The sequence below is a fragment of the Protopterus annectens genome, chromosome 4.part0, assembly GCF_019279795.1.
Source record: "Protopterus annectens isolate FY-2018-M chromosome 4.part0, PAN1.0, whole genome shotgun sequence".
In the NCBI taxonomy this organism is placed as follows: domain Eukaryota; kingdom Metazoa; phylum Chordata; order Ceratodontiformes; family Protopteridae; genus Protopterus; species Protopterus annectens.
This window is the reverse complement of record NC_056733.1, coordinates 737,355,097-737,380,775: the sequence shown is the minus strand read 5'-3', so window position 1 is coordinate 737,380,775 and position 25,679 is coordinate 737,355,097. Positions and strand designations below refer to the sequence as shown.

At 40.2% G+C, this 25,679-nt stretch overlaps 1 protein-coding gene across 2 annotated transcripts in view; it reads left to right on the top strand.

Annotated features, from left to right (window-relative positions):
- Positions 1-25,679, top strand: part of PLA2G1B (phospholipase A2 group IB) — a 133,009-nt gene that overhangs the window by 49,374 nt on the left and 57,956 nt on the right. The window contains exons 2-3 of one of the 2 annotated variants that reach the window (XM_044069660.1): positions 2,110-2,185; positions 19,342-19,498. In XM_044069660.1, the coding sequence (XP_043925595.1) occupies positions 2,134-2,185; positions 19,342-19,498 (209 nt within the window). In that variant the 5' untranslated portion in view covers positions 2,110-2,133. Of the gene's footprint in view, positions 1-2,109; positions 2,186-10,010; positions 10,087-19,341; positions 19,499-25,679 lie in introns of those variants that run through there. The other variant, XM_044069661.1, reaches the window with a different exon arrangement.

The window sequence follows — 25,679 nt, the reverse complement described above, 5'->3', positions numbered from 1 at the left end:
ATTGGTATATACAAAAGTACTAGAAGTATAGTCGATTATGCTAGGAAATAAAAAAAAGGTTATGTGGCGCATTATGTCAATATTTCATTGTAATGCAGTAGGTGCAGTGTTTAAATCTTATGAAGGTGTCATGTATATGAAAGTAGGAATCATTGCTGTGAACAATTAAAGCGTAGAAACCCACAAAGTTGTGAAATTATTACACTGAATTTAATGAAAAAATTTTTTTTTTTTTTGCTTTATCCTTTACACAACAGCTGGCATTGTACTTCAGTGTGGGTCATCAATGCCCTATAAGGAATGATCCTATGGCAAAAACTCAAAATGTTATTTCACATATGCGAAGGCTCAGCAATCAGTCATGCAGGCGAGACTGGTATTGAAGTGCCTTACTTAGAATGTTGGACATTACAGAATGCATTAATTTATAATTCTTGTATAACTTCCTGAATGGCTTGGTGCGTTAATGAAGTAAGTCATGACATGTGTCACTCGGAGTGGTCATATCACTAAATCTAATAATAAAACACTTCTGTGTACATGCAGTGGTATAAATAGCACAGTTGCAATGCCATGAGAAAACAGCAACAGTAAAGCAGCTTTCAAAACATGTCTGCTCTCTGTTTTGGTGCATATCTGTTTACCCCTGTGTTTACCCCTGTGTAATATTCTTGTGAGGACATCCCCTCCTGTACACTCTGTCAGTCCCTTTCTTCAATATATTTTCCTCCCATTAAATAATTATGATTTCATTTCAAACAATCACACATAACACACATTGACCAATAAATTGTTCTAACATGGAAATGTCATTTTTTTTGTATATGTGCGATAGTTGGCAAAGAGGACTGTCAGTGTTAGGAAACAGTGTAGTGAAATGGCACTTCTTGTCCTATGGAAAAACAATCAATATATGATTACGTATGCATTAAGACTTTGCCATCAGCTTCACAAAAAAGCTGAGCTTCAACACGTGTCTGTTAGCACTGAAAATATTAAAACAATTAATACAATGAAAAAGTTTTCCACATAAAACTGCCTTTGCCTCAAATTACTACTCCAATAAAGGAACATCGTATTGTGCAAAGGTTATAGGGTAGTCAGAGGAAGGTATATTTCCAGTCATGGGCCATGCTTCATACCCTTGGAATGGCAGCTCTCCTGTGGTATTAATAGTTAGTACACAGAGGTCCAAATTGCATGTCTTATTTTTTTATGGGTTTGATTCCAAGGTGCTTTTGGTGAAACTTTTTTTTTGTTTATGTGAAACCAATGCATCCCGTAATACTGAAACAAAATATTCATAAGGAGAACACAGGGGACAACAATATCATGCAGGTGATTTTATATTTGTATGTCACACTGTTAACATTATGAATGTCATAAAGCATTCCTGAGTTCATGCCCAGAGGTGGGACAATGTCCTTTTAAATGTAACTGAGATATGAACAGTAACCAGTATGAGCCAAATTCATTGTGCAATGTTTAATGTATATTGATCAGCATGCATGCCCAAGTGTAACTGGCATGCTTCTCACCTAAACTGGACATTTAATAAATAATCCATACATTTAAATCTAGCCCAATTTTGTGCCTTCTCTCGTGCAAATGATTTCGTCTGCAGAGTCCATCATTGCACACATGTTGATGCACACAAGATCTGATTGTGCACCAGTTTTCTGACATTTTTCCTGAGGTCTTTGAATGGTAGACATGACAGATGATGGTGAGGGTACTGTTCCATACAGAGCACAGAGGTGGTGTGTGAGGAGGAATCTAAGATTTTCGTCACAATCCTTGTTAAACGTAGTTGAAGGCTTCCGCAGAGTGGCTATATTAGGTCTCAGTACAAGGCTGCAGTTTAGAATAGTGTAGCAAAAGCTGCCACATGTGCTAGTGGCATCCCACATGCGTGAGCAGTGCTGTCGCCATTACAGTGACTTAAAAAATGAAAACAGGACCGTATTAGCTAATGGAACTATTATTATAGGTCCCATAATCTACCTCCGTTGTGTAAGTATTAGGCTCCATAACCATGCAATACACTGCCATGACTTGGTAACACAAACAGGTCTTCACAATTGATTTTTTTTTGTGTACCTTCTGTAGGAATTAAAGGAAACCAGGAAGTGCATGAGGAGAAACTGCAATCCCTCAGAGAGGCATGGAGTACGCAAGGGGTCAGGTATGACTGATTGCCATTTCATAATAACACTGATTTTACCAATAGGTTATCAATTGTCTGGACATCAGGCCATAGAGGTTTGTCAGACAACTACATGAATATGCACACTCTACATTTACAAGCTGTACAGCCCTTCATGATTAACTTGTGCAACAAAGCTTATGTAAATACAGATGTTCAATTCCAGACAACAAAAAATATTCTGTAATATTCGTTTCATAATACAATACCTAGTAGCTGTAATCATAATGTAGAATAACAAGTACTTAGTCCCAGTATACATCTAATGAACTGTTCTCCATCAAGTAGTCATACATTTTGTAGAATACGTATAATTGTGAAAGCCAGGAGTATGATAGCTTTCATGTAATAACAATTTATGGCCTCACACAGTCATGTCTGGATGTGAATATTGTTGAAAAGGTATGTGGAATATGTACTCTCTGGGACATATTATCATTACAGAAGATTTGTGATATTCTTTTTTTTTTTTTTTTGTCTTTCCCCCACCCTCTTTCTCACTGTTTCTATTTTTTTTATCTTTCATTGTATTTGAAAAATCATTCCTGCTGCATCACAGCCACCTAGCTAAACTCGCCACAGCAGCTCAGACCACCATCCCTCTATAGGTGGCTGTGGCAACACTGCCACTAGTAGTACAGTCACCCAGTGCTTCTGGGTTACAACCTGCCAGCATTACCTCCATAACACCTGCACTAACTATACCACCTGCGTCAGGTAGATCTCCTCTGGGAGCTGGTGCAGTAGTACCTACCAGGAAAAGCATCAGTGAAGGTGACATGAGCTAATTGGACTGGTGGGGAAGACTTTAGAGATGATCCTCTGTGCCCACATCAGCTGTATGGAAAAGATCCCACAGCAAATTGCCAAATTGCTGCCCCATCCTGCAATGCCCTAAATGTCTGCAACAGGAAACAGTACCGACAGCTCTGAGAGTGAGGACTAGATTCCCACGGTATTCATGCTGGATGTGCATCTGAAGGCTCATACCTAACCCCACTCAGGATGTCCTCCACCCACCCGTGTCCTGCACTAGCATTATCTATCTTGTATGTCCTGTATGTCTGCACCTGATACCTAACCTGCCGCTGTTATACCTTAGTACCTTCCCCAAAATTCTTGTCTCTTTAAAAAAAATAAAAATGGCACCTGTCCCACAATAACCGAGAGACTGCCCATGCTATGGAATAGACTTCTCATACATGTCAAGCAGTGCACCTCAATGGCCCTCTTCAAAAGAAATCTTGATGAGTAGATGGAAATATAAGATTCACCCCAGGGATCACTCCAGTGGCTCTGCTCGACAGAGGCACTAGGAACTAAGGGCGGGTGGCATGATGCCAGGATAATCCTATGGGCTAGGCTTGTAAAGACTCCAGGGCCATTAGCCTAGTACACACCTATGAACCTATGAAAAATATTACGCCCCATACATAACTCCCCACTTCACATATGTGAGTTAGTCCAATTAGTCAAACAACATTATTAAGTCATTGTCACACATCCTTTATGATGTGACTACCCAAATTTCCCACTTTGTTTGTATAAATAGAATGCTAACTTATGAAGAAATGGATAGCTACAGTCCTCTCACACCACTATCCTCACATTCCTTAATTACTTCCCTGGTATTATATCCTCTGGTTGCTCCCCATTTTTCACCACTCTCCTAGCAACCCAATTTCACATGTTTAATCTGGTCAAAAAACTAGATTTACACACTTGGACAGAAATGTCTTAAAAACAGAAGTCTGTATTTCTGTCCCTGGCATTTTAGTGTCTGTTGGCACCAAGCAGCATCCCACCGCTAGTTATCATCCTACAGCAAAAACTAATATTGTGCACGCACTAAGACTTGCCAGTGTTTGCACCAATGAGCTTGGCAGTTGTGGGCTTCAGTAAGAGATTCTGACAAGATGAAAGTAATGTTAGTGGTCTCTGCTACTTGTACATGCTTTATTGGGTCAATGAATGCATGATGTGAGGGGTCCGTTCCAATGCACTTGGTACACTGTGGTATGTAACTGAGGGTGGGATTCTCTCATGTTTTCCTTCCCAGTGTCAAAGTGTGCTCCATTGAACTTGTACAATTACAAATATATTTGCAGACTAATATTGATTAGTGCAATAGTAGAAATATCAGTTACATGTATGCCTTGCTTTTATCCTGCACACTGTATACACATAATGCACACAAACACAAAACTTACTTGCAATAATGCATAATGTACTGATCTGGAGATTAACCATCAGGAATGCAATAATGGAACTTCAATGTGTGACAACTGTCACTATCACCCAACATTTTGCTGTTTAATCACTATACCATCATCTTTGTGAATGCTATTAGGAACAGTTTCGTCACCCATGACTTTTCAGAAACATGACAGCCCAAGTCCCTTCATGATGTTACCTGTGATATTGCTGGGGAACATATCAGTCTATCATGTCTTCCACTCTAGTATTGTGTAATTAGCATCGTTCTTACATGCATATACCCCATTCCCTAACATGGCAATTCATGTGAAATAACACATTTATCACTTAACAGACATGGACATAAAATGTTGAATACCATAATGAATTACTCTTGCCACTTCCACTATTGTGCAAAATTTAGCACTGAGCAGCAAAGTTAAGTAATAGTAAATGACACTCCATCTCCTATGTCAAAAACTGCTGAGAATTTGCCTTAAACCACATTCAAATGGTCCTCCTTATTAATGCTCTTAACTCCACTGGGTGACAGAAAGCAATTCTGATATCCATATGAGGAGACAATTTTACTGTTATAAGTGTAGCAGGCTCAATGGCTTAATGTACTCCTGAGCTGATGTTTGATTTATTAATATAGTATGATGCTGTGAACTGTGATCCATGAACTGAGAGTGCCTGCTTGACAAAGCGCATTGCCCATTCCCCCATATATGTATTGTACTCCCTTCTGACATTCTAACACACTGCTCAAGTTATCTCTTCCAGTCTGTGATTTCTGCACAGGTCTGGAGAATGTTTCTTTTTCAAACACCTATATTGAATTATCATTTGTGACATAGTCAAATTTACATTCATATAAAAGTAATCAAATTATATTAACATAAACATTATACTTCACACATATATTGCTATATAGCATATAACCTAAACAATATTACATAAATTAATAATTTTTAGCCTTTTTTTAAACAATAAACATCTTTATTAAACCATCACTTACAACAATGGCAGTCATACATTTATATAAACAAAAAACACACTGACACAATCCTAGTTGCAAGCATTTTACATCACAAACCATACTGACACACTCCCAGTTGCAAATATTATACATCACTTATAATCTACCCAGTCTTTCTCACTCAAACATTGCATAGCTCATTTTAAACTCTGCCGCCTTTTAAACCTAATTCCTCCCTTGTATGTATTGTTCCCACAATTCCCATTTTTTCCTATGTAGTTTGCCCCTACCCTTTTCTAAAGATCTTAATTCCAGTTGTTTTATTTCTGTTATTATATTCGCTACTTCCAGTATAGTTGGTTTAGATTTTAATTTCCTTTTTCTAGTAACTGCTTTTTTGGCGGCCACCATTATTAGACACAGCAAGGCCTTGCCATGTCTAGGCAATTCCAATTATGTATCATATGTCATAAAAATCATCGCACTCATCAAACCAATCTGCCCACCCAGCATCTCCTACAGTGCATCCTGCTGGGAATACTTAAAAATATGTTCCCAATTACCCCTTTCTTCTGCTTCACACTCCCAGCATTTGCTGTCTGCCTGAGGAAAATTACTCTGGAATCTAATTGGGGTATAAAAATATCTATATAAACATTTCCAGGCAAAAATCCTAAATCTTCTATATTTTGTTGCATATTTGGGAGCCATACATATATCCTCCCATTGTTTCTTTCTGAACTGCTTATTCAATCTCTCTTCCCAATCCTGTTTAACTTCCTCTAATTGATTCTTATAGTTATCATGCAATATTTTATATGCTCTACTAATTATTCCTTTTTTAATGGCAGCTTCTGTTTTAGATTCTATTAAAAACACTACCAGTTCTGGTCTTTCATTTAGGACCCCCTATTTCTTTCTGCTTGCCTATACTCTGATATCAACCCTGGTAGGAAAGGCAATCTCTAACCTGCAGTCCAATTAAATTATTGGCATCTTCCCATTCTATCATCTTTCCCTCTCTAGTTATTTGCTCCCAATACCTTGGTTCATTTGCCAGTTTTCTCCAATAAATTCCAGCCCCCTCTTGCCTATTGTCTGCATCCCTAGTTGCAGTCATTCATCCCTATCGGCAGAATCTCCTTTCTCCATTCCCGTGTTGGTTTAGTTCTTAGAATACTTTCTGCTACTTTATGGAAATAATATTCTGCATGATTATTGCTATTCTCCTTAAAGGCCTGCATCCAAAATCTCAGTCTCTTCTTGTTTCTTGAGCCCCTCCCCCCCACCACCACCGTTTTATCATCATAATTTCCAATTTGAATTACAGTTTTCTGCTTGTGCTATGTATAGGAGTCTTAAGTGCGTAGCTCTGAAATACCCCCTTCAAAATGGGAAACCCAATCTCCCCTGTTCTACTAGAAGAATCAGCTTATCCCACTTGACTCTTGCCATCTTCCCCTCGCAGATAAAGTCCTTCAGCTCCATATTAATTGCTACCCACAACTTCTCCTCTGGTTGATAAAAAATATGCCTGACCTGTGTATAAGACTAAAGGGACTAAAAACGTTTTAACTGCTTGTATCTTACTATCCATATCTATATAGCAAACCTTCCATTTCTCACTTTTTGTATTATCTTTTGTTTAGTCTCTTCCCACATATCCTTAGCTGGCACACTAGAATCATTTTTAATCCATACTCCTAAATATTTCATTTTATCATATCCCCATAAATATGGGTATGCCTGAACCAGTTCATGTATGGGTACGTAATTTCCAGCTATTGCCTTTGTTTTAGCTTCATTAATTTTGTATCCTGAAAAGATCTGAAACTGTCTCAAAATGTTCCATAGCACTGTAATGTCTTTTTCTGGTTTTGTTAAGTATAACATAATATCATCTGCAAATAAAGCCAGCTTTTCTTGACTACCATACCAATTATATCCTTGAATTGCTGAGTCCCTTATTTTCTTTGTCAGTGGTTCTAAATATCATGCAAATAATAAAGGGGAAAGAAGACACCCCTGCCTGGTCATCTGCTCAAGCAGAAATTATCAGAGAGGACCCCAACCACTTTAATTTTCACCTCCGATCCTTCATATATCCTTCTAATCAACCTTATAATATTTTCAGGAAATGCAAATGCTTCCATTGCCCTGCTCATAAAGTCCCCAGTTTACTCTGTCAAATGCTTTGTCTGCATCAAGATCCACCACCAACAATGATATTTTCTTACATTCTGCTTCCCTCTGGATCATCAATGTTCTGTTAATGTTATCAAATCTTTCCCTCCCCTCCATAAAATCACATTGATCCATATCTCTCAGCTGTGGCATTACTTTTGCCATTCTTTTAGCCATTATGGACATGAACACTTTATAATCATGGTTTAGGATTTAAATGGGCCTGTATGAAGCTGGATCTGATGGATCTTTACCTTCTATAGGTATGACAGATAACATTGCTTTCTTCCAGGATGGTTGTACTTCTCCTCCACCTCTTGAGATACTGTTAAACAAAACCTTCCTGATCTTTATCAGTTTTTTTTCCTCTTAGCTTCCACACTTCCACAGGAATATCATCTATTCCTGGGGACTTTCCTGTAGCTTGGTTATATATCACAATTTGTATCTCATCTCCTTCTATCCTAACCGTGAGCCCTCCTCTACCTACAACCTTGGCATATTTAATTCTTCCATAAACATTTCAATTTGCATTTTTTCTTGATTTTTCATATTTCTCTGCTTTATAGAGACTCTCATAGAAATTCCAAAATACTTCTAATACCGCTACAGTATCTCTTGTTACCTTCCTTGTTATAGGTTCCCTAAGTCTGGCGAAGGGCCTTTCTACTTTCTGTTGCCTGAGTTGTTGTCAGGTCTGGAGAATGTTGACTTAGGTAAATATTCAAATCCAGTAGTGTGTAACTTGCATTACTGGAATGGTTTACTCAACAATCAGTGATGTATACAATACTACTTAGTGTTAATGCTTTCACATGTGCAGGGTTTGATCCCCCAGATGATATACTCCCTTTTAAGGCAGCCCACATGCATTTCAATACAATACTCAGGTTATCCCTTCAACTGTGTGCCTTCTGAAAACTGTGTAATGATCTGTTGTGTGCCATCAGAAGCTAGATCTACAAATTCAGCATTATCGATCTAGTATGTGCATGTAAAACAAAGCAAAAAACAAGGAGGACATTGATATGCTGGAATGGCTTGCTCAACAGATGTGATGTGCGATAGTTTATTTTTTCTGATAGGTGAGTGATGTTGCTTACCTAAGTGCTGTATTTCCTTGTAAGCATGCCCAGTTTAACAATGTATGTTTTGCATCTTCTGTTGCATGACTATTAGCACAAGAAGCATCACTAACCAGTGGTGGGAACTGGTAATCGTCATTTTGCATGTATGGCAAAAACTACTGAGACTTTGCCTTCTGCCATGTAGCTCTGCTGCCTCTTGCACTACGGACGCAAGAGACATTGTGCACAGGGCAACAACGGTGTTATAGGCCTGTCTACCAATATTTTATCTTAACTCTCGCAGCTTCCACATTTCACCGTAACCCTGATGTGATGTTGTAACTGTCTGTGAAGTACATTGAGTATTGCAAACCAGCGGTTACTGCTGTCTGTTAAACAATGCTCAATTCACTCTTCATTTTCCAATGACACCCTTCAGATGTATAGTTTCGCAATAGTGTTGTAACAATTTCATGTGCCGCATTAGCTAATACACATGTAATGCAATTGTGACATAGATAGACTTTCTAGTTCCATCTGATATACATTAAAGCAGTACATGAAACAACTGTTGTAGACAATAATGGCTTTATACACAGATGTCATTAATTTTGCCTGGATTTAACCCTGTCATACGTGCTCTTGTTCTCACTTTTAGCCATAATGACAATGACAATGACAGCAGTGTTCCACATATCCATGAATTCACTCAATGCAATGTATAACAATATCAGCCTCTACTGTCTACTTGTTGCTAGGCTTTCCCTTGTCCATGAATTCCTGATTTATCTATCTGATGTTGTGAAGTATGTGCACACTCATTTCTGAATCTCTGGTTTATTGCACACAGTCTTTTGGTTACATTGTGCACACACATATGTCGGGCACTTCCTGAACTTGACATTGCCACAAGCTTGTGCAAACTTTAGGGGAGCTGCTCGTCATGTTGTGTGCTTTGCCTTCTTGCATATTTGATTAGCAATGCTGCTCTTTGCTCTAACTTGAATGATTGTATTAGCTTCAGGGCACCATGTACTCAGTGTTAATGAATCCCATGGTATGCATTTTTTGTAAAATTTGTGGAAAGGATTTTTGTAATTAATACCAGTGCAGCTGTTTATGTGCTGTTCTTTTCAAATTATTGTGTTTATTTGGAAATAACTGGTACATTTATGTTGGTACTGTTTACACTAAATCTGATATAACATGACTGCATTAGAAGACTTTAGTTAAAATGAAACCTGAACAGAGATACAGTTATTTTGCTGACTGATATGTGTCACTGTGAGAAACTCTGCAGCTGTGCAACCTTGATTGTACTATATCTTGCGTCACAAATGCCAGGCGGTGTGTATAAATTTTCAGGAAAAACACCATGTGCCAAATGTTGCCTCATAGTACTTAAGAGAACATGGATATACAGACTGTTTTTCTCATAGCCTTAATGGCAGGTATGTAGATTGTAAAGAAGTTATATTTTTTATACCTATCAAGTTGACGCATTGCATAACTAAAGTGTTGCTGACTGCACAAAGTGATACCATGCTAGTAAACCTCTTTCTGGATGTTACTGCTCTATCCTTAAGGCACTGTTTGTGATAGAAAGGTCGTAGAAAAAACTTTGCTGACAATAAATGTATTAAATTTTGTCTAAGGTATTATAAGTAGTAGCTTTCCAAAGTTGGGGATATCCTTTAGCTTAAACACCCTGTCTCATCTCTATGGTGAACAGGTACATTTTTTATGTCTTAAGAAACCACCACAGATTTGTATTTGTATAGAACTGCAGTCATTTGTATAAAATGTGATGCCTTGTTATTTTAATGCTGTGGGTTCAATGTACATATATTGGAACATTGCTTATTAAAGAACTGCTTATGTGATGTCAAAATGAAATTGCAAACAACAGATTGTGGATTTGTTGACTTCCCCACGGATGTATAGCCATGAAGATGGTATATATATATATATATATATATATATCTATATATATATATATATATATATATATATATATATATATATATATATATATATATATATATAAGGAAAGGGTAATGGTCTTCCATGTCAAAAGGGGGAATAGCCCCCTCTGTAAAAAAAAAAACAGTTGCCTTGGTGTTTAATCATCTTTCTTTAATTGTCCATCCTGCAATTATGTCATCACTGCTCTTTCCTGCATTTCTCCATTGGTGTTCCTGGCGCTTCATTTACATTTAATGGTCTGTTATGATCATAGTGTATGGCAGAAGGGCAAGAAATTAATTTCAGAGCCCTTTTACTGTCATTGTTGTGTTAACATATGTTTCAGCGGAGTAGAATTTAATGTATGAAGTGAATTCCATGAAGTCCTTGAAGTGAAGAATTACATTAATGTTACCCATCCTTTGCCCACTTTAGATTTCATATGGTATGTGACAAAGTCTGTTGGAGATTTTATTTGCAGTTGGTGTTGGTGCCATGTGTTTACAGGGCAGATAGCAGATATACAAACAGTAAAATGAGCTACAGAAAACATTTATGAATAGCAACACAATAGTGCATGTGGCAGCAAAGAAAAAGAAAAAAGCTAGCACTATTTTCACTACACACTATTACCAGGGAATGAAAATCACTACAGGGTACTAATAGTCAGAGAAAGGAAAGTACAGTCATGTAGGCAACTTACCTTAATTGTGCATGTGTGAGTGAGATCACTTTTGCATTCGTAACTTATAAGGATCTCTGACAATGGCCCACAGATGTACAATGCCCTTAAGTGGGAGCATGGCCACAATTGATTTATGAATTCTACGGATGATGTCATTGGATTCTGACTTTAAGATGCAGACATATTCCTCAGTAATAACTATGGGAATACTACCTCTCCCTTCTCTTCCCTTGTTTGTTAATCAGATGGCATTTTGAGGAGGATATCAGTGAGCCCATGTACAATGAGGAAAGCAAGGCCTGCTCTTTATTCTGATGGGACATTCTAGGGGTCACAAACATGATGGTCTCCTCTCTTGACGGGTGAAATCGGGCTTTAGTGACAGCAGCTGTCAGAGTCATAGGAGACCCTGATTGCTTGTATGGAAATGGTGCCCTTAAATCTGAGAATCTGACCTGGATTTGAAAGTTCTTTCTTTCTTTCTTTCTTTCTTTCTTTCTTTCTTTCTTTCATGTTTAGGATGCTCATCCATGCTGCCCTGGTACTGTGATGCTACAGACATGGCAGAAGATGTCAGCAAAGTCACTAGTCTCTGTTTGGATTGGTATGCCTGAATGTCTTCCTGCCTTCACTTAATAGGCATAATGGTTAAGTTGTTTACCTTACAGACTCAAGGTGCAGGGTTTGATTCTCACATGGGGGTAATTGAAAAACCTTAAAATACTTACTTACTTAACATCTGTTTACCAGGAAAGTCCAACTTGGAACAAAGCCAATTTTCAGCAGAAGCCCGGGGAGAAATGCTCCAGATGCATGTCTTTGTAACGTGGGAGGAAACCAGAGTACCTGGAGAAAACCCACATGAACACAGGGAGGACATGCAGACTTTAAACAGAAGGCACTCCAGCCGAGAATCGAACCAGAGAACCTCTTGCTGTGAGGCGACAACACTACCACTGCGCCACTGTGCCATCCTAAAATGGCCCACAAGAGTATTCTGGGTGGGAGGCTGGCATGATGGTTAAGGTGTTTACCTTACAAACACAAGGTGCAGGATTTGATTCTCACAAAGGGTAATTGAAAAATCTTAAAATGGCCCACAAGAGTATTTTGGGTGGAAGGTTGGCATAATGGTTAAGGTGTTTACCTTAGAAATACAAGGTTCAGGGGTTGATTCTCACATGGAGAAACTGGCTAGGCTTAAAATGGCCCAGAATGACAGTTAGTCTAGTACTACTCTATGAACCTATAGTTTGCTGGCAAGACCCCGACAGATACTGTATTTAGCTATAGTCATGCTCATGGCCAGGGTAAAAGATGCACTAAACATGAAAGCCTTTTGGAGGAATTTGGTGCTGACATCTGGTAACTTTCTTGGAAGGTTCATATTCCACACTACTGTGCAAGGAAACTCATTCCTGGGCATCTGTTAAACATAAGTACAGGCACAAAGCAGAAAATAAGCAGAAAAAAACCTTTGGTCCCCAATGAGTACTTATCTCTTGATGTTCTTAAGTCATAAGCCTGGAACAATGCCACATTACAATATACTGTCTTAAAGAGAAAACATAGACAGCACTAAAGAACTTAAGGTGGCATATGAGATGTCTGATATAATGTGATGTCAGCCTGGCTAAGGGGAAAAGCTCTGAAAGTCAGAGTAGACATTAGACTCAACCTATGGCAGAGTTCTCTGTAAGTTATGGATGCAACAGTTAGCCATGAAGAGCATAGCACTTATTTTGTGTGCAAAAACACAAGCATTTTCCTTTTTAACTCATTAAATCCAATGGAGCTCAGGAAGTTTGTACTGTAACTTCTGGTGGGCGGAGCCTAAGCCTTTTGAAATAATCAAATTGTATCCTCACATTTCAAACAAATGTTCATATCTCTGGAACCATAGGGATTATGAGAAAAGTATAAATGGCAAACTCTTTAGCACAAACTATTTTTATTGTGGTAGAATTCTTTAGGTTCTAGGCCTTAAACTGAATTTTATTAAGTCACAGTAAACCCAGTAACTATTACGTTTCTAATATTTTGTAAACAATTTACAATATCTCAACAACCACTCAAGTTACAAACATACTGTCAGCAGCATTTTATTCATCTAACGGTGAGCTTTCATATGAGGTTAACGAGTTCTGTGTTACTTGGTTGTTAAGGTATTTAGAAAAATGTGAAAATTATATCTATGCAAATTAATATCAAAACAACAGTTAATATCTATTTACCTGCACTAGACAGGGGTCAGATATTAATGCAGTTGAGTTTGGCAGTGTGTAAGCTTTAAGAATGAAATCTTTTAAAACTTTGTATGTAGCATGGTTTTGGAATCATCACTACAAATATGAATAAGCAATACTTGATGCCTATAGGCGTCAGTAGGAGTTAACTGCAGTTGCACCTGGTAGCATCACTCAGATGTAATGAGTTAAAAGGCAAACTCCAACAAAAACAAAAGAAGATTTCACTTTTCTATATTTCAGACTATGGGTACTGTAAACAGCAAGCACTGCTATCACAGTTAAACAGCCAGCTGGCAGCTGTGCCAGCATCATGCAGAGTGCTACAATGTATCAGTCAGAGTGGAGAGCTGTGTCTACTGTAAATAACAAGCACTGCTATCACAGTTAAACAGCCAGCAGGCAGTTGTGACAGCATCATACAGAGTGCTACAATGCATCAGTCAGAGTGGAGAGTCATGGGTACTGTAAATAACAAGCACTGCTATCACAGCCAGCAGGCAGCTGTGCCAGCATCATGCAGAGTGTTACAATGTATCAGTCTGAGTGGAGAGCCAAGGGTACTGTAAATAACAAGTACTGCTATCACAGTTAAACAGCCAGCTGGCAGCTGTGTCAGCATCATGCAGAGTGCTACAATGTATCAGTCTGAGTGGAGAGCCATGGGTACTGTAAATAACAAGCACTGCTATCACAGCCAGCAGGCAGCTGCGCCAGCATCATGCAGAGTGCTACAATGTATCAGTCTGAGTGGAGAGCCAAGGGTACTGTAAATAACAAGTACTGCTATCACAGCCAGCAGGCAGCTGCGGCAGCATCATGCAGAGTGCTACAATATATCAGTCTGAGTGGACAAAGGACATTGAGTCAGGGAGTTTGTCCTGTAAACCCATCTTGGCCAGTGGACTCCAGTATCACATCATTATTACTCTCTTATTTATAAGGATAGTCCCAGCTGATGATACATATCATGCCCACTACTAACATTAATACCAATGAAAAGCTTTTCCAGTCTTTCTGCTTCCTGTACCACAAAACACCAAGAACATAATGTCTGTGAAGAGAAAATATACAGTCAGATAGATTTCCTTGGAAGCTAAATATTTTATTTTACTGCTATTAGCAGCACATGAAGGAGAGTATCGCATAATGGTTAAAGTGTTCACCTTATAAACACTAGGTACAGGGTTTGATTCTAATTCAGGGATATTGGCTAGGCTTAGAAGGACCCTTCAGGGCAGTTAGCCTAGTATCCACAATACTTTTGCTTTGTTTATAACTACCATTAAAAAGGAAGTATTGTCAGGTTACCAGTGTCTGGCCTTGTGATAAGTTTGTAGGTTATAGCTCTGTTCCAGAATTTATCTGACAGTAATGCAGTAGGCTACACTAAAAATTTTCTAGGCATACCTTCTGGCATTTTCTGACACAAGGATAACTGCCAGAGAACTGATGTTGGCTTACTTATCTTGGAAGTGGGAAATGGCTCTTTGTCTTTAATCGGATGATATCTAGTAGGAACACTTGGTGCTGCAGCCAAGGATATGACCCTGCTAAGGTTACACTGCTTTTGGTGTGCATGGTTACCAAGCAGGCAGCATCATGTAGAACTCAAATGAAACACTATAGGGATTATTTCACAGGGAAGAGGTAGGCCACTACACCAGGATCTCTGGATAGCTTGCTCTCTACCACCTGACTTACACCACAGGGGAATTAATAGGCTGATGAGACTTCGTAGGCAGGAGTGAATGGTCAGTAAGGGCTGTCACCAAGCCCAGGGATTCCAGGCTCTCACTCCCATTGGAACAAGTGGGTAGACTCACTGACCAGGTAATGGTGAAGGAACCTTCAGGCAGGCCCTGTGGAGACAGAGAATAGAATCACATAATCATAGAAAATACAAGGCAACAGAGACTTGTAGTCATTTATACCTTGACAGTATCCCCCTTCCCCGCTTAGGTCGTACCTCCTTTTTCAAGGAGTAAAAACAAAATGAAAACTCCAGCAAAGCTAGAACTTCCACTGAGTGACCTCCCAAACCTCTTGTATCAGAGGCACATGGGATATATGCAAATGATCCTTATGTCATTTTAATGGATATTTTCAGGCCAATAAAGCCAAACCCCACTAGATGTGGATATGCATATTTCGGCCTTGTTATGACCTCATCAGCAAAGTACAAGCAGAGTGTTTGACTAAGCATTAGAAAAACATGTTTTTACTGATTGTTTTTTCAGTGACCTTCTCACTCATTGTTTTAGATTGTTGTTTGGGATATTTTTGCAGTGACCCTAATGATAATGGACATCAGCTGGGTATAACAGCCCTGTCTTTCTAGTGCTTAGTCAAACACTCTGCTTGTGCTGTGCTGATGAGGTCATAACAAGGCTGAAATATGCATATCCACAGCTAGTGGGGTTTGGCTTTATTGGCCTGAAATTGTCCATTAAAATGACAAAACAAGTCATGGGCATTCAGAATCGTCAATTAGCTGAAACACCTGATGTTCATAAGGATCATTTGCATATATCCCATGTGCCTCTGATACAAGAGGTTTGGGAGGTCACTCAGTGGAAGTTCTAGCTTTGCTGGAGTTTTCTTTTTGTTTTTACGTTTTGTTTTTACTGATTGTTTTTTTCAGTGACCTTCTCACTCATTGTTTTAGTTCCTATTTCAAGGAGCAACAGGCCAGTCTTATCAGGTGTGAATCTGAGGATAGCTACCCCATTGTCTAACTCCTTTTTGAAAGAAGATAGGGTGTCGCACTGCTTAATTTAGTGTGGAAGTTTATTCCAGAGAAGGGATAAACATTATGTGACAAATCTGTCTCTCCTCCATGTTTTGTTTAATTCTTTAAGCAAGTTTAGCTCTCTGGTTATAGTTTTAGTGAGGTGGTTTGATTTGTGGAGATATATGAGGTCTTCGACTACTGGATCTGTAATGGTCCAAAAGGCAAGGTACAGATTGCCCCTAAGGTATCTATAGGATACTATATGGTGGTATGTGTGTGTGTGTGTGTGTGTGTGTGTGTGTGTGTGTGTGTGCGTGCGTGCGTGCGTGTGTGTGTGTGTGTGTACATGTGCGTGTGCGTGGTGGAGATAAAAAAAAGAATAAATGTCAGAGAAAAGCTTCAGAGAGCTTCTCTTCAGTCTGCCTGTTGTCCCTGTGCATCAGAATTTGGTTATAAGAAGCATGACAGGTCTGAGCTTCACAACTGCTGTTTCTCCCAACCAAAATTAGTTATTTCTAAAAGAAAAGTGACAGCGGAGTGGTGGTGATATTAAGTAAATGAGCCTCCGCTGAACTGTCATTTTATCACACAACTAAGCAATTAAAGAAGGTTTAAAAAAACAAATCTGCTATAACTGTTAATGTCAACAGTGCTTACAACTAATGACCAGTTACCACTTTTGTTTTTAGTGCTGGTGACCAGTGACTGGTTAATGCTGGGGTCATAATACCAGCAGTGTTTCTAATCAATAACCTGGTGTAGTTATTATCACTAGCAGTGCAGATGACCATTAGTTGGTTAATGTTGCAGCTGTTAACACTACTAGTAATGCTTATAACCAATGATCAATTAAGTTAACTAATGTGGTTGTTAACACCAGTAACTGGTTAATACTGCGGTCATTAACTCCAACACTGATAATGACCAGTGTCTGGATTATGCCATGATTATTAACACCAGAAGGGCTGATGACTTGATGATTGGTTAATACCTGTAGCACTGATGACCTCAGAATGGTTAATGTTGTGGCTGATAACACCAGTATACCATCAATGGGAGCAGTAACTGGTTAATCCTGTGGGCATTAACAACAGCAATGCTGATGACAATTTAAGAATCAGTTGTAGACAATGGTAGGAAGTGGAAGGCACAAGGAGAAAGCATGTCACAGAGAATCGCTGTCCTGTTCAGAGGACAATACACTAAAATGTATTTCCTTTAAGTAGTGTTGTTCCCATGAAAGGACTATGAAGAGAAGGATGCCAGTGGAACTGCACACAGCACAGGTTTGTGATTCCTTGTGCAGCAGGTGGCCATAGTCAGAGAAAGCGCACACCATGGGAAACCTTGTTCTGGAAAAATTCCAAAAGAATCAACCCAGGGCACATCTACTAAAACTCCTCTGCACTGACAGTTCTCTCACTGCCCCATTTCCAAGGCAGTAGGTATGTGTTTATTAAAGGTGAGTCCTGCCAAAAACATAAGAATATAAGACTAACAATTGTATCAGTCCAAAAGGAGAAGATGTCATGTTAGTTCTGGAACACAAACCACACCCCAGAATAAGCTGCACATGCAACTCAAGTGGAAACAATGCAAAGGGTGTCCAAGGCTGTGATACTGCAGAGGTCTTGTGGTAGTGATCTGGGATGGAGAAAGAACTTCATGCATTGCTAATAACAAGCTGCAGATTTATATTTGAATGCCATTTGTTCCTTGCTTGCCGTGAGTCATAGTCTGTCTCTAAAACAAACTCAAACACGCAAGTAAGACGATGCACAGACTGAACCAAAATATCCAGGAAAACACTTTCGCTACAATGTTTATTTTCTTACCGCAGGGGCCGTACAATAAACTCTTACCTAACTCATTATAAACATTCCTCTTCATCAAACACTCAACAGCTCACCTTAATTGGAGACAAAATAGTGAGCAGCATTCCTTGTGGTCATTGTAGTGTTTGTGCACATGTTTTGAAAACTAAAGAATTTACTAGTAGGAATACCTCAAAGATATACCAAATTCGTTCTTTTGGGAATTGCAGCAGTGATTGGGTTATATATTTGGCCACTTGTTTTTGTTCTGCTTTCTATGTTGGACAAACATCTCGGCCACTGAGATTTCGGATTAATGAACATCTCAGTGATATTAGAAATAAAAGAATGTCAAATTCTCTCTATAAGCATACTATGACCCATACCACTGCTAAATTCCAATTTACCATTACAGATACAGTCCAGGGTAACAAAATGTGCAACACAGGATGACATACTATCCTAAATGAAAAAGAATCCAGTTGGATTGTAAGTCCGGGTGCTTTGTTTAAGCCTGGCCTCAATGAGCTGAGTTAAGTTGGTATAAACCCATAGCCGGCCTTAGGCATAGGCCAACTAGGCGGCCGCCTAGGGCGCCGCTGTAGCAGGGGCACTTTTCCAGTATTTATTTGGTGTAGATAGACCAGGATGGGGGCACTAAGTGGTGTGGTGTGGTGTGGGGTGCCGTGGAGCCCTTTTGCCTAGGGCACCAGTTGACCTAAGGCCGCTCCTAAAGCAATAGGATTAAGACTCTCATTATGTTTTATTATTTAAATGCAATGTCATTTATTGTGTTTTATAGCACTGAAGAAGGCTTTATCGCTGCCAAAACCAGTTTGCTTTTTATTGGGTTGCCACAATAAAGAATCACTTATTCTCGTTTTCTCCTTGGTGCTGGACTATTTTGTGTTTTCAGAGTCTGTCTCACCAAAACCTTATGGTCATTGTGGTTTACTGAGAGAATGACCTCTTTCTCTCTCTCTCTCTCTCTCTCAGTGGCAGAGTGTCAGAATACCAGTGTTATTGAGCCAGTGTGTAACCTTCAGACAAGCAACAGATAATGATCAGGAAGGGACTTAAAACTATATAAAAAATTCTGCGTCAGGATCATGTGCTCTGCAAAAATGCAGTCGTATGCTGTTCAGTGTGCTAAGCAGCTGACAATGTCTGAATGGTCTAGGACATGAAGATGACAGTTTTAAGTAACAAATAATTAAAATGATATTCATATATTTTTCCTCTTTCATTTTCACAATTTATAGCTGTCACCAGTGCCAATGGTAACACCAAAGCAATTTGGCAATTCCGTGAAATGATCAAGTGTGTCCTTCCAGCCAGCTCCCCAATTCTTGAATTCAATGACTACGGATGCTATTGTGGATTTGGGGGTTCTGGCACCCCTGTTGATCAGCTAGACAGGTGGGTAATAAAGTGATTTACTGGAATGTTTCTTTTAGCTAAGAATTATGCTGCTGAATCCATCTATAGTGCCATGCCACTGACATTAGTGAGGGGAAACTGAGAAGGCTGACTCATGAGCAAGTTATGTAAACTATCATTAATGAAATTCCACCTATGAAATGGATTGAGCCCCAGGCATCATAGTCCAACAAGAGAGAGAGCGAGAGAAGAATAAAAATCATGAGGTCCCACTGCTTGGACAGTTCTACAAGGCAGCGACTTGAGGTGCCACTAGGTGGCGCTGATACTATCCAGGGCCCTGTGCCATCCCTATTGTGTGTAGTTCCTGATGGTGCTCGTAATTTGCATTAATGATCTTTGATGCAAAATTTTTTGATTCCTTGTATATTAATATTGAACCCTACTCTCTACCATCCCACTCAATGCCCCCCCCCCCTCTTTCCATGGTAAATTTGTTTCAGCAGTAAGTACACAGAACTTAGACTGAGGTATACACAGATAAGTAAGGCAAAGCAGTACGTTGTTAGAACCAATGAGAAGTTGCAAGACTTGGCTTGAAGAAATGTTTGTCTAGAAGAGGTACAGCAACCCTCAACTGTCAAGTCAACATCTTAGACATCGGTGACAAAAAAACATCATCACAGTATAAGGCCATGAAATCTTTGCTGGATAATGCTGCTGATGTTGGGTGATCAGAAGGCACTTAAAGATAATGCAAAGATTCTAATACTCAAAGGCAGTGCCAGTGTATTGACCATCTGACTCCTTAACTATGATGAACAACAAACGGATGCTCATCCTAAGGTTTTATTTCCTACTGAACACCATCACCTCAGTGTTATTGGTTAAGCAGGACCCTGTTGCTTTAGGAAAATGATCAAATGTAAGATTAACTGAGAAAATGGTTAATATTGTGTTACTATAAAAGATGACTAGATTATCAACACTTAGAATGACCTTATAAGTCAATGTATCATTTGAATAAAATATATAAAAAGGAAGTGTGTATGCTATATAATCAAAGGCTAATACTGAAAACAGTATAACCCTTGTCACTGGTCTTAGTCTGGGACTTAGTCTGGAAGTGGAGTCCTTGGACCGCTCCTTTTTGGAATTCACTTCTCAGAAGTCAAAGCCAATGTCAGTGGTCTCTGGCTGACTAAATTTGCAGATGATTGCTAATTAGGAGCTGTCATTGAATCACACACTGACACAAATGTTCTCCAGGAAGAGCAGACACAGACAAATAACTGGTGTCAGAGCCATGGACTACAACTAAATGCCAAGAAATGCATAATAGTATCCTTTGGGAAGTCATCTATCTCTGTTAACTGTCATATTGATAACACACCCCTTAGAGTTGACCCAGTAGTCAGGGCCTTAGGGACACACACAGATAGTAATCTAGCCTTTGACCATCATGTGTCTACAGTGGTGAGGAAATCATTCTGTATTGCGTAACTTATAAACAAAGGTATAGAATCTAAGTCCAAGGAAGTCATTGTTCCACTATATTTGGCATTCATCAGACCTGTCATTGAGTATAATGCCCCCTTTGGTATGTATCTAACCAGGCATATCCAACAATTGGAACATCCACAGAGGTTCCTCACTAAATGAAAGCATGGCATAAGTAAAATATCCTATGCAGTCTGCCTCAAGGCCCTATCCCTGTATTCTGACTTCTACAGGCTTTTGAGGGGAGATCTATGCCTGGCATACAGACCATTGTCAGATCCCACTCTGATAGGCCTCCTACATATTCACAAAACAAACAGCACCAGAAATACCCATTCCAAAGACTTAAACCTTGCCTGTGATATAAATAGGTCCTGCTGGAGAGATAGGTATGTATGTCAGAGTTGCCCTTAATTTGTTCCAAGCACTCACCTCTCCATGGTAATAAGGAGAAAATAGTCGTAGGCACTAGACAGCCTACAATTGCAAGTACCTCGCCAAAAAGTAAGGGAAAACAGCTCTTGTACTACACAAAGAAAGCACCTAACCAAGCATGTCCAAGGGTCAGCTTCCAGTGATTTCTCCTGTCCACCTGGTGCAGCGGTAGAGTTGTCGCCTCACAGCAAGAGGTTCTCCTGTTTGATTCTCGGCTGGAGTGCCTTCTATGTGCAGTCTGCATGTCCTCCCCATGGTCGAGTGGCGTTCGAAAGACATGCGTGAATGTGTGTGCATTCGTTGATGGTTGGGTGTCGGGCTAGCACCTCGGCAACGTAAAAATCGACTGCCAATCATTAGCAGACCGGAGTTCTGCTGTGGCGACCCCTAACCGGGAAAAGCCAAAAGAAAAACAACAACCTGGTGAATCTGGGAATACTGGAGCAATGCAGCAATTGCCTCATGTACACAGACAGCCCTCTCCTCCTACCACCAAACACTACAACCTGCGAGAGATGCATTAACATAGCCAAACTGGAAGCAAAGCTCTCTCCAACCAAGATTGTGCTAGATAGTCAAGAGGAGATGGTTAACACCCACACAACACCTCGAACAACACATAGTCCTTCAAAACCCACACCACCAAAGCCCACAAATAGCAACACAAAACCTACATATGCGGAGGTTCTTAACATTAACCTGCCCAAGCAACAAGGACCTCCAAAGCTGAAACGTAAACAAACATCACCCTCAAACACAACCAAAGCATCACATAGCTCACAACATAAGTGTAACACGCAGCAGCAGGTCCTAAGGCAAGACAATGTACCCAACACTTTAGTCATAGGTGACTCTATAGTCAGGCAGACTGATGTCCCACTTACCAGGCTGAACAAGGTGAAAATTACAGTTAGTTGCCTGTCGGGGGCCAGGATCCACCACATAACGCATGCACTCAAGTCACTTCACAACAGGTACAAATATGACTCTGTCATTGTAGATGTTGGAGTGAATGACTTGAGACGTACCTTCCTGGACTACATGAAAAGAGACATGGAAGAGCTCTCGGATCATGTAGTCCAGGCAGGTATGACCCTAGCCCTGAGTAGCATCCTGCCATTACCAAGAATAATACCACAGTATAATGACAAAATGATTGACTTCAATAATTGGCTAAGCTTCTGGTGTCATTCAAAGGGATGTAGTATCTGTCTGCCTGGGACAACATGATCGACAAACCACAATGCTTTGCAAGAGATAGTTTGCACCTGTCACCCCTGGGATTCAGGTTACTGGCTAAGACTCTTGCCATCCCTATAATGCCTTATTTAGGCAAGGTTCAAAGGACAAAACTACCACCATAATGGGTACAAGCAAGCAAAATCTGAAGGTAATGCTACTCAGTGCTAGAAGTCTAAACCTCAAGATGCATTCTCTCGAGGATCTCCTAAAAATGGAGAACATCGATATCTGTGCAGTAAATGAGACCTGGTTCAAAGCTCCACAGAGCACCCCTGCAATACCAGGCTACAACTCATACCACACTTTTTGGCCACCAAACCAGGACCGAAACACTAAAGGTGGAGGAGTGTCCATATTCACCAAGGATATTCACACCTCCAGGCTAGTTGCCCAACACAATGCATCTGAAATTCTCCAGGTGCAACTAACACTAGGTAAGACTGCAATACAAATTGTAGCTTGATACAGATCCCCCACCATGCTCCAAGATTCTCACTACACCTTTCTAAACATACTGCAAAATATTAAGATACAACCAAACACCCTAATACTGGGGGATTTCAACTACCCTGCCATTAACTGGGAAAACTACTTCTGTACCAACACCTTTGCTCAACGGTTCTTTGAATTCATAAATTCCAATGCCCTAGAGCAACTAATTCATAGTCCCGCCAGGGGTACCAGTATTCTAGACCTGGTCATTACCAACATGGGAGATCGATGCTCCACACCAGTGGTAACCCCTCATTGGTCAGATCAGATCACAAGCTAATCACCCTTGATATCCACATCCCACCCCACCCCCTTTAAAGAAACCTCTGTAAAAAAAAACTTCTCCAAAGCCAAGTTCATGCTTCTAAAGTCAGAATTAACAAACTTCATAACATCCATGCAGATGGGAACTGGAAGTTCAACTACTGAATCCTACACTAAGGTGCTGTATGATATGAGCACATTCACTCGTGCATGGACCAAGCCATCCCAAGTAGAACCAAGATGCTGTCCTCTAAAAAAAAAAAAAGGAAGCCAATCTGGTGGTCCCCTGCCATAAACAAGCTGTACAAAAAAGGAAGAAACTGTTGCAGAAAAGAGGAAGAACCCAGGATTCAAAAACTTCCCTCACCAGCCTCAGTGGAAAGCTGAATCCCTCATAAAATCTTCCAAAGCTAGTTAAGAAAACAAAATTGCCAAAGATTCCAAAGACAACCTCAAGGCATTCTATAGCTATGTCAAGAATCTAAATGGCAATACTCAGATCTGCTCTGAGCTACAGCAGAATGGCACTAGATATACTGATCCCAAGGATATTGTCAATATCCTGGCAGATAGATTCAGTGCCAACTTCACCCCCCTCTCATCCCCTGAAGGGCCCATCTCAATACCAAAAGAATGCCAAATTCCAGTAATCACAGCCACTCAGGTAGAAACTGCACCCTCCAAAGCCAAGAATACAGCATCCATGGGACCAGACAACATCCCAGGCTGTGTACTGCATGAACTACAAAATGAACTGGCATCTCACCTATGTGTCATGTTTAATCATAGCCTAACCTCAGGCTTCATGCCCACAGAGTGGCACACAGCTACAGTCATCCCACTCCGCAAGGGGGGGGGGTCCACTTTGGATCCCGGGAACTACCATCCCATAAGTCTGATGAGCCTGATATGCAAGGCCATGGAACATATTATCATGGAACTTAAAAACAAAGACATTGGCAACCTTCAAACACTGGACCCCACCCAGTTTGGGTTTGTGAAGGGCCAATCTTGCCTCCTGAACCTGATTGACTTCTTCGAATCAGTCTCCAGAGCCGTGGACGAAGGTAAGGTGGTTCACACAGCCTACTTGGACCTCGCCAAGGCTTTCAACACTATCCCCCACTCTGGAATCATAGATAAATTTACTAAGATTAGCATTAATCCCTATGTCATTCGATGGGTTGCAAACTGGCTTACTGACAGAACACACACTGTAAAAGTAGCCGACTCCAAATCCAGCTCCAGACAAGTGACAAGTGGTGTACCGTAGGGTTCTGTCCTGGGACCATTCTTGTTTGACATCTACTTCTCTGAAGTACAGGCCAACACTAAGGGACTCTGGCTTACAAAATTCACAGATGACTGCCAGCTGGGAGCCATTATTGAATCCCCAAATGATGTGCATAAACTACAAAAGGGCCTTACCAAAACAGATGCCTGGTGCCAAAGCCATGGGCTCAAGCTAAATGCCAAAAAATGCATAGTTGTCCCCTTTGGGAAAAAACACGTACCTGTGAACGACCACATAGGTGGCAGTACGCTAAACACCGAAAGTGTGATAAGAGAACTAGGGACACAGGTGGACAGCAGTCTCACCTTTGATATCCACATAGCCACAACAGTTAGAAAATCCTTCTACGTGGCACACCTCATCAGTAAGGGCTTTTCATCCAGAAAAAAGGAGGTAATTGTCCCTCTGTACTAATCCCTCATTAGACCCATTATAGAATACAATGCCCCATTTGGTATGTACCTCACAAGACATCTGCAACAACTAGAAAGGCCGCAGAAATACCTCACAAAAAGAATCACATGCCTAAAGCAGATGCCTTATGCTGACAGTCTAAAGAAACTCTAGCTATACTCTGTCGCATATCACGATCTCTACCTAATGTCAAACCCAGAGTTGTTGGATATGCTACACTTCAAGAAATCCCAATCCCTCCAAGCCACATGCCCCAGGAATCTTAACCTTGTCATCATGATGAATAGAACATGCTGGAGGAATAGGTTCCTGACCCAGAGACTCCCCATACTCTGGAATAGGCTGCCCATACATGTCAGGCAGAGCGCCTCAATGGCCCTCTTCAAGAGGAACCTTGACAATTGGATAGAAGATAGGAAATTCACCCTGGGGATCACATCAGTAGCCCTGCTAGACAGAGGTCCAGGAAAGTAAATATTTGTGGGAAGCAATAGCCAGGGAATTGTTATGGCTAGGCTTGTATAGGCCCTAGGGCCGATAGCCAAGTACTTACCTATGAACCTATGAACTACTATATCT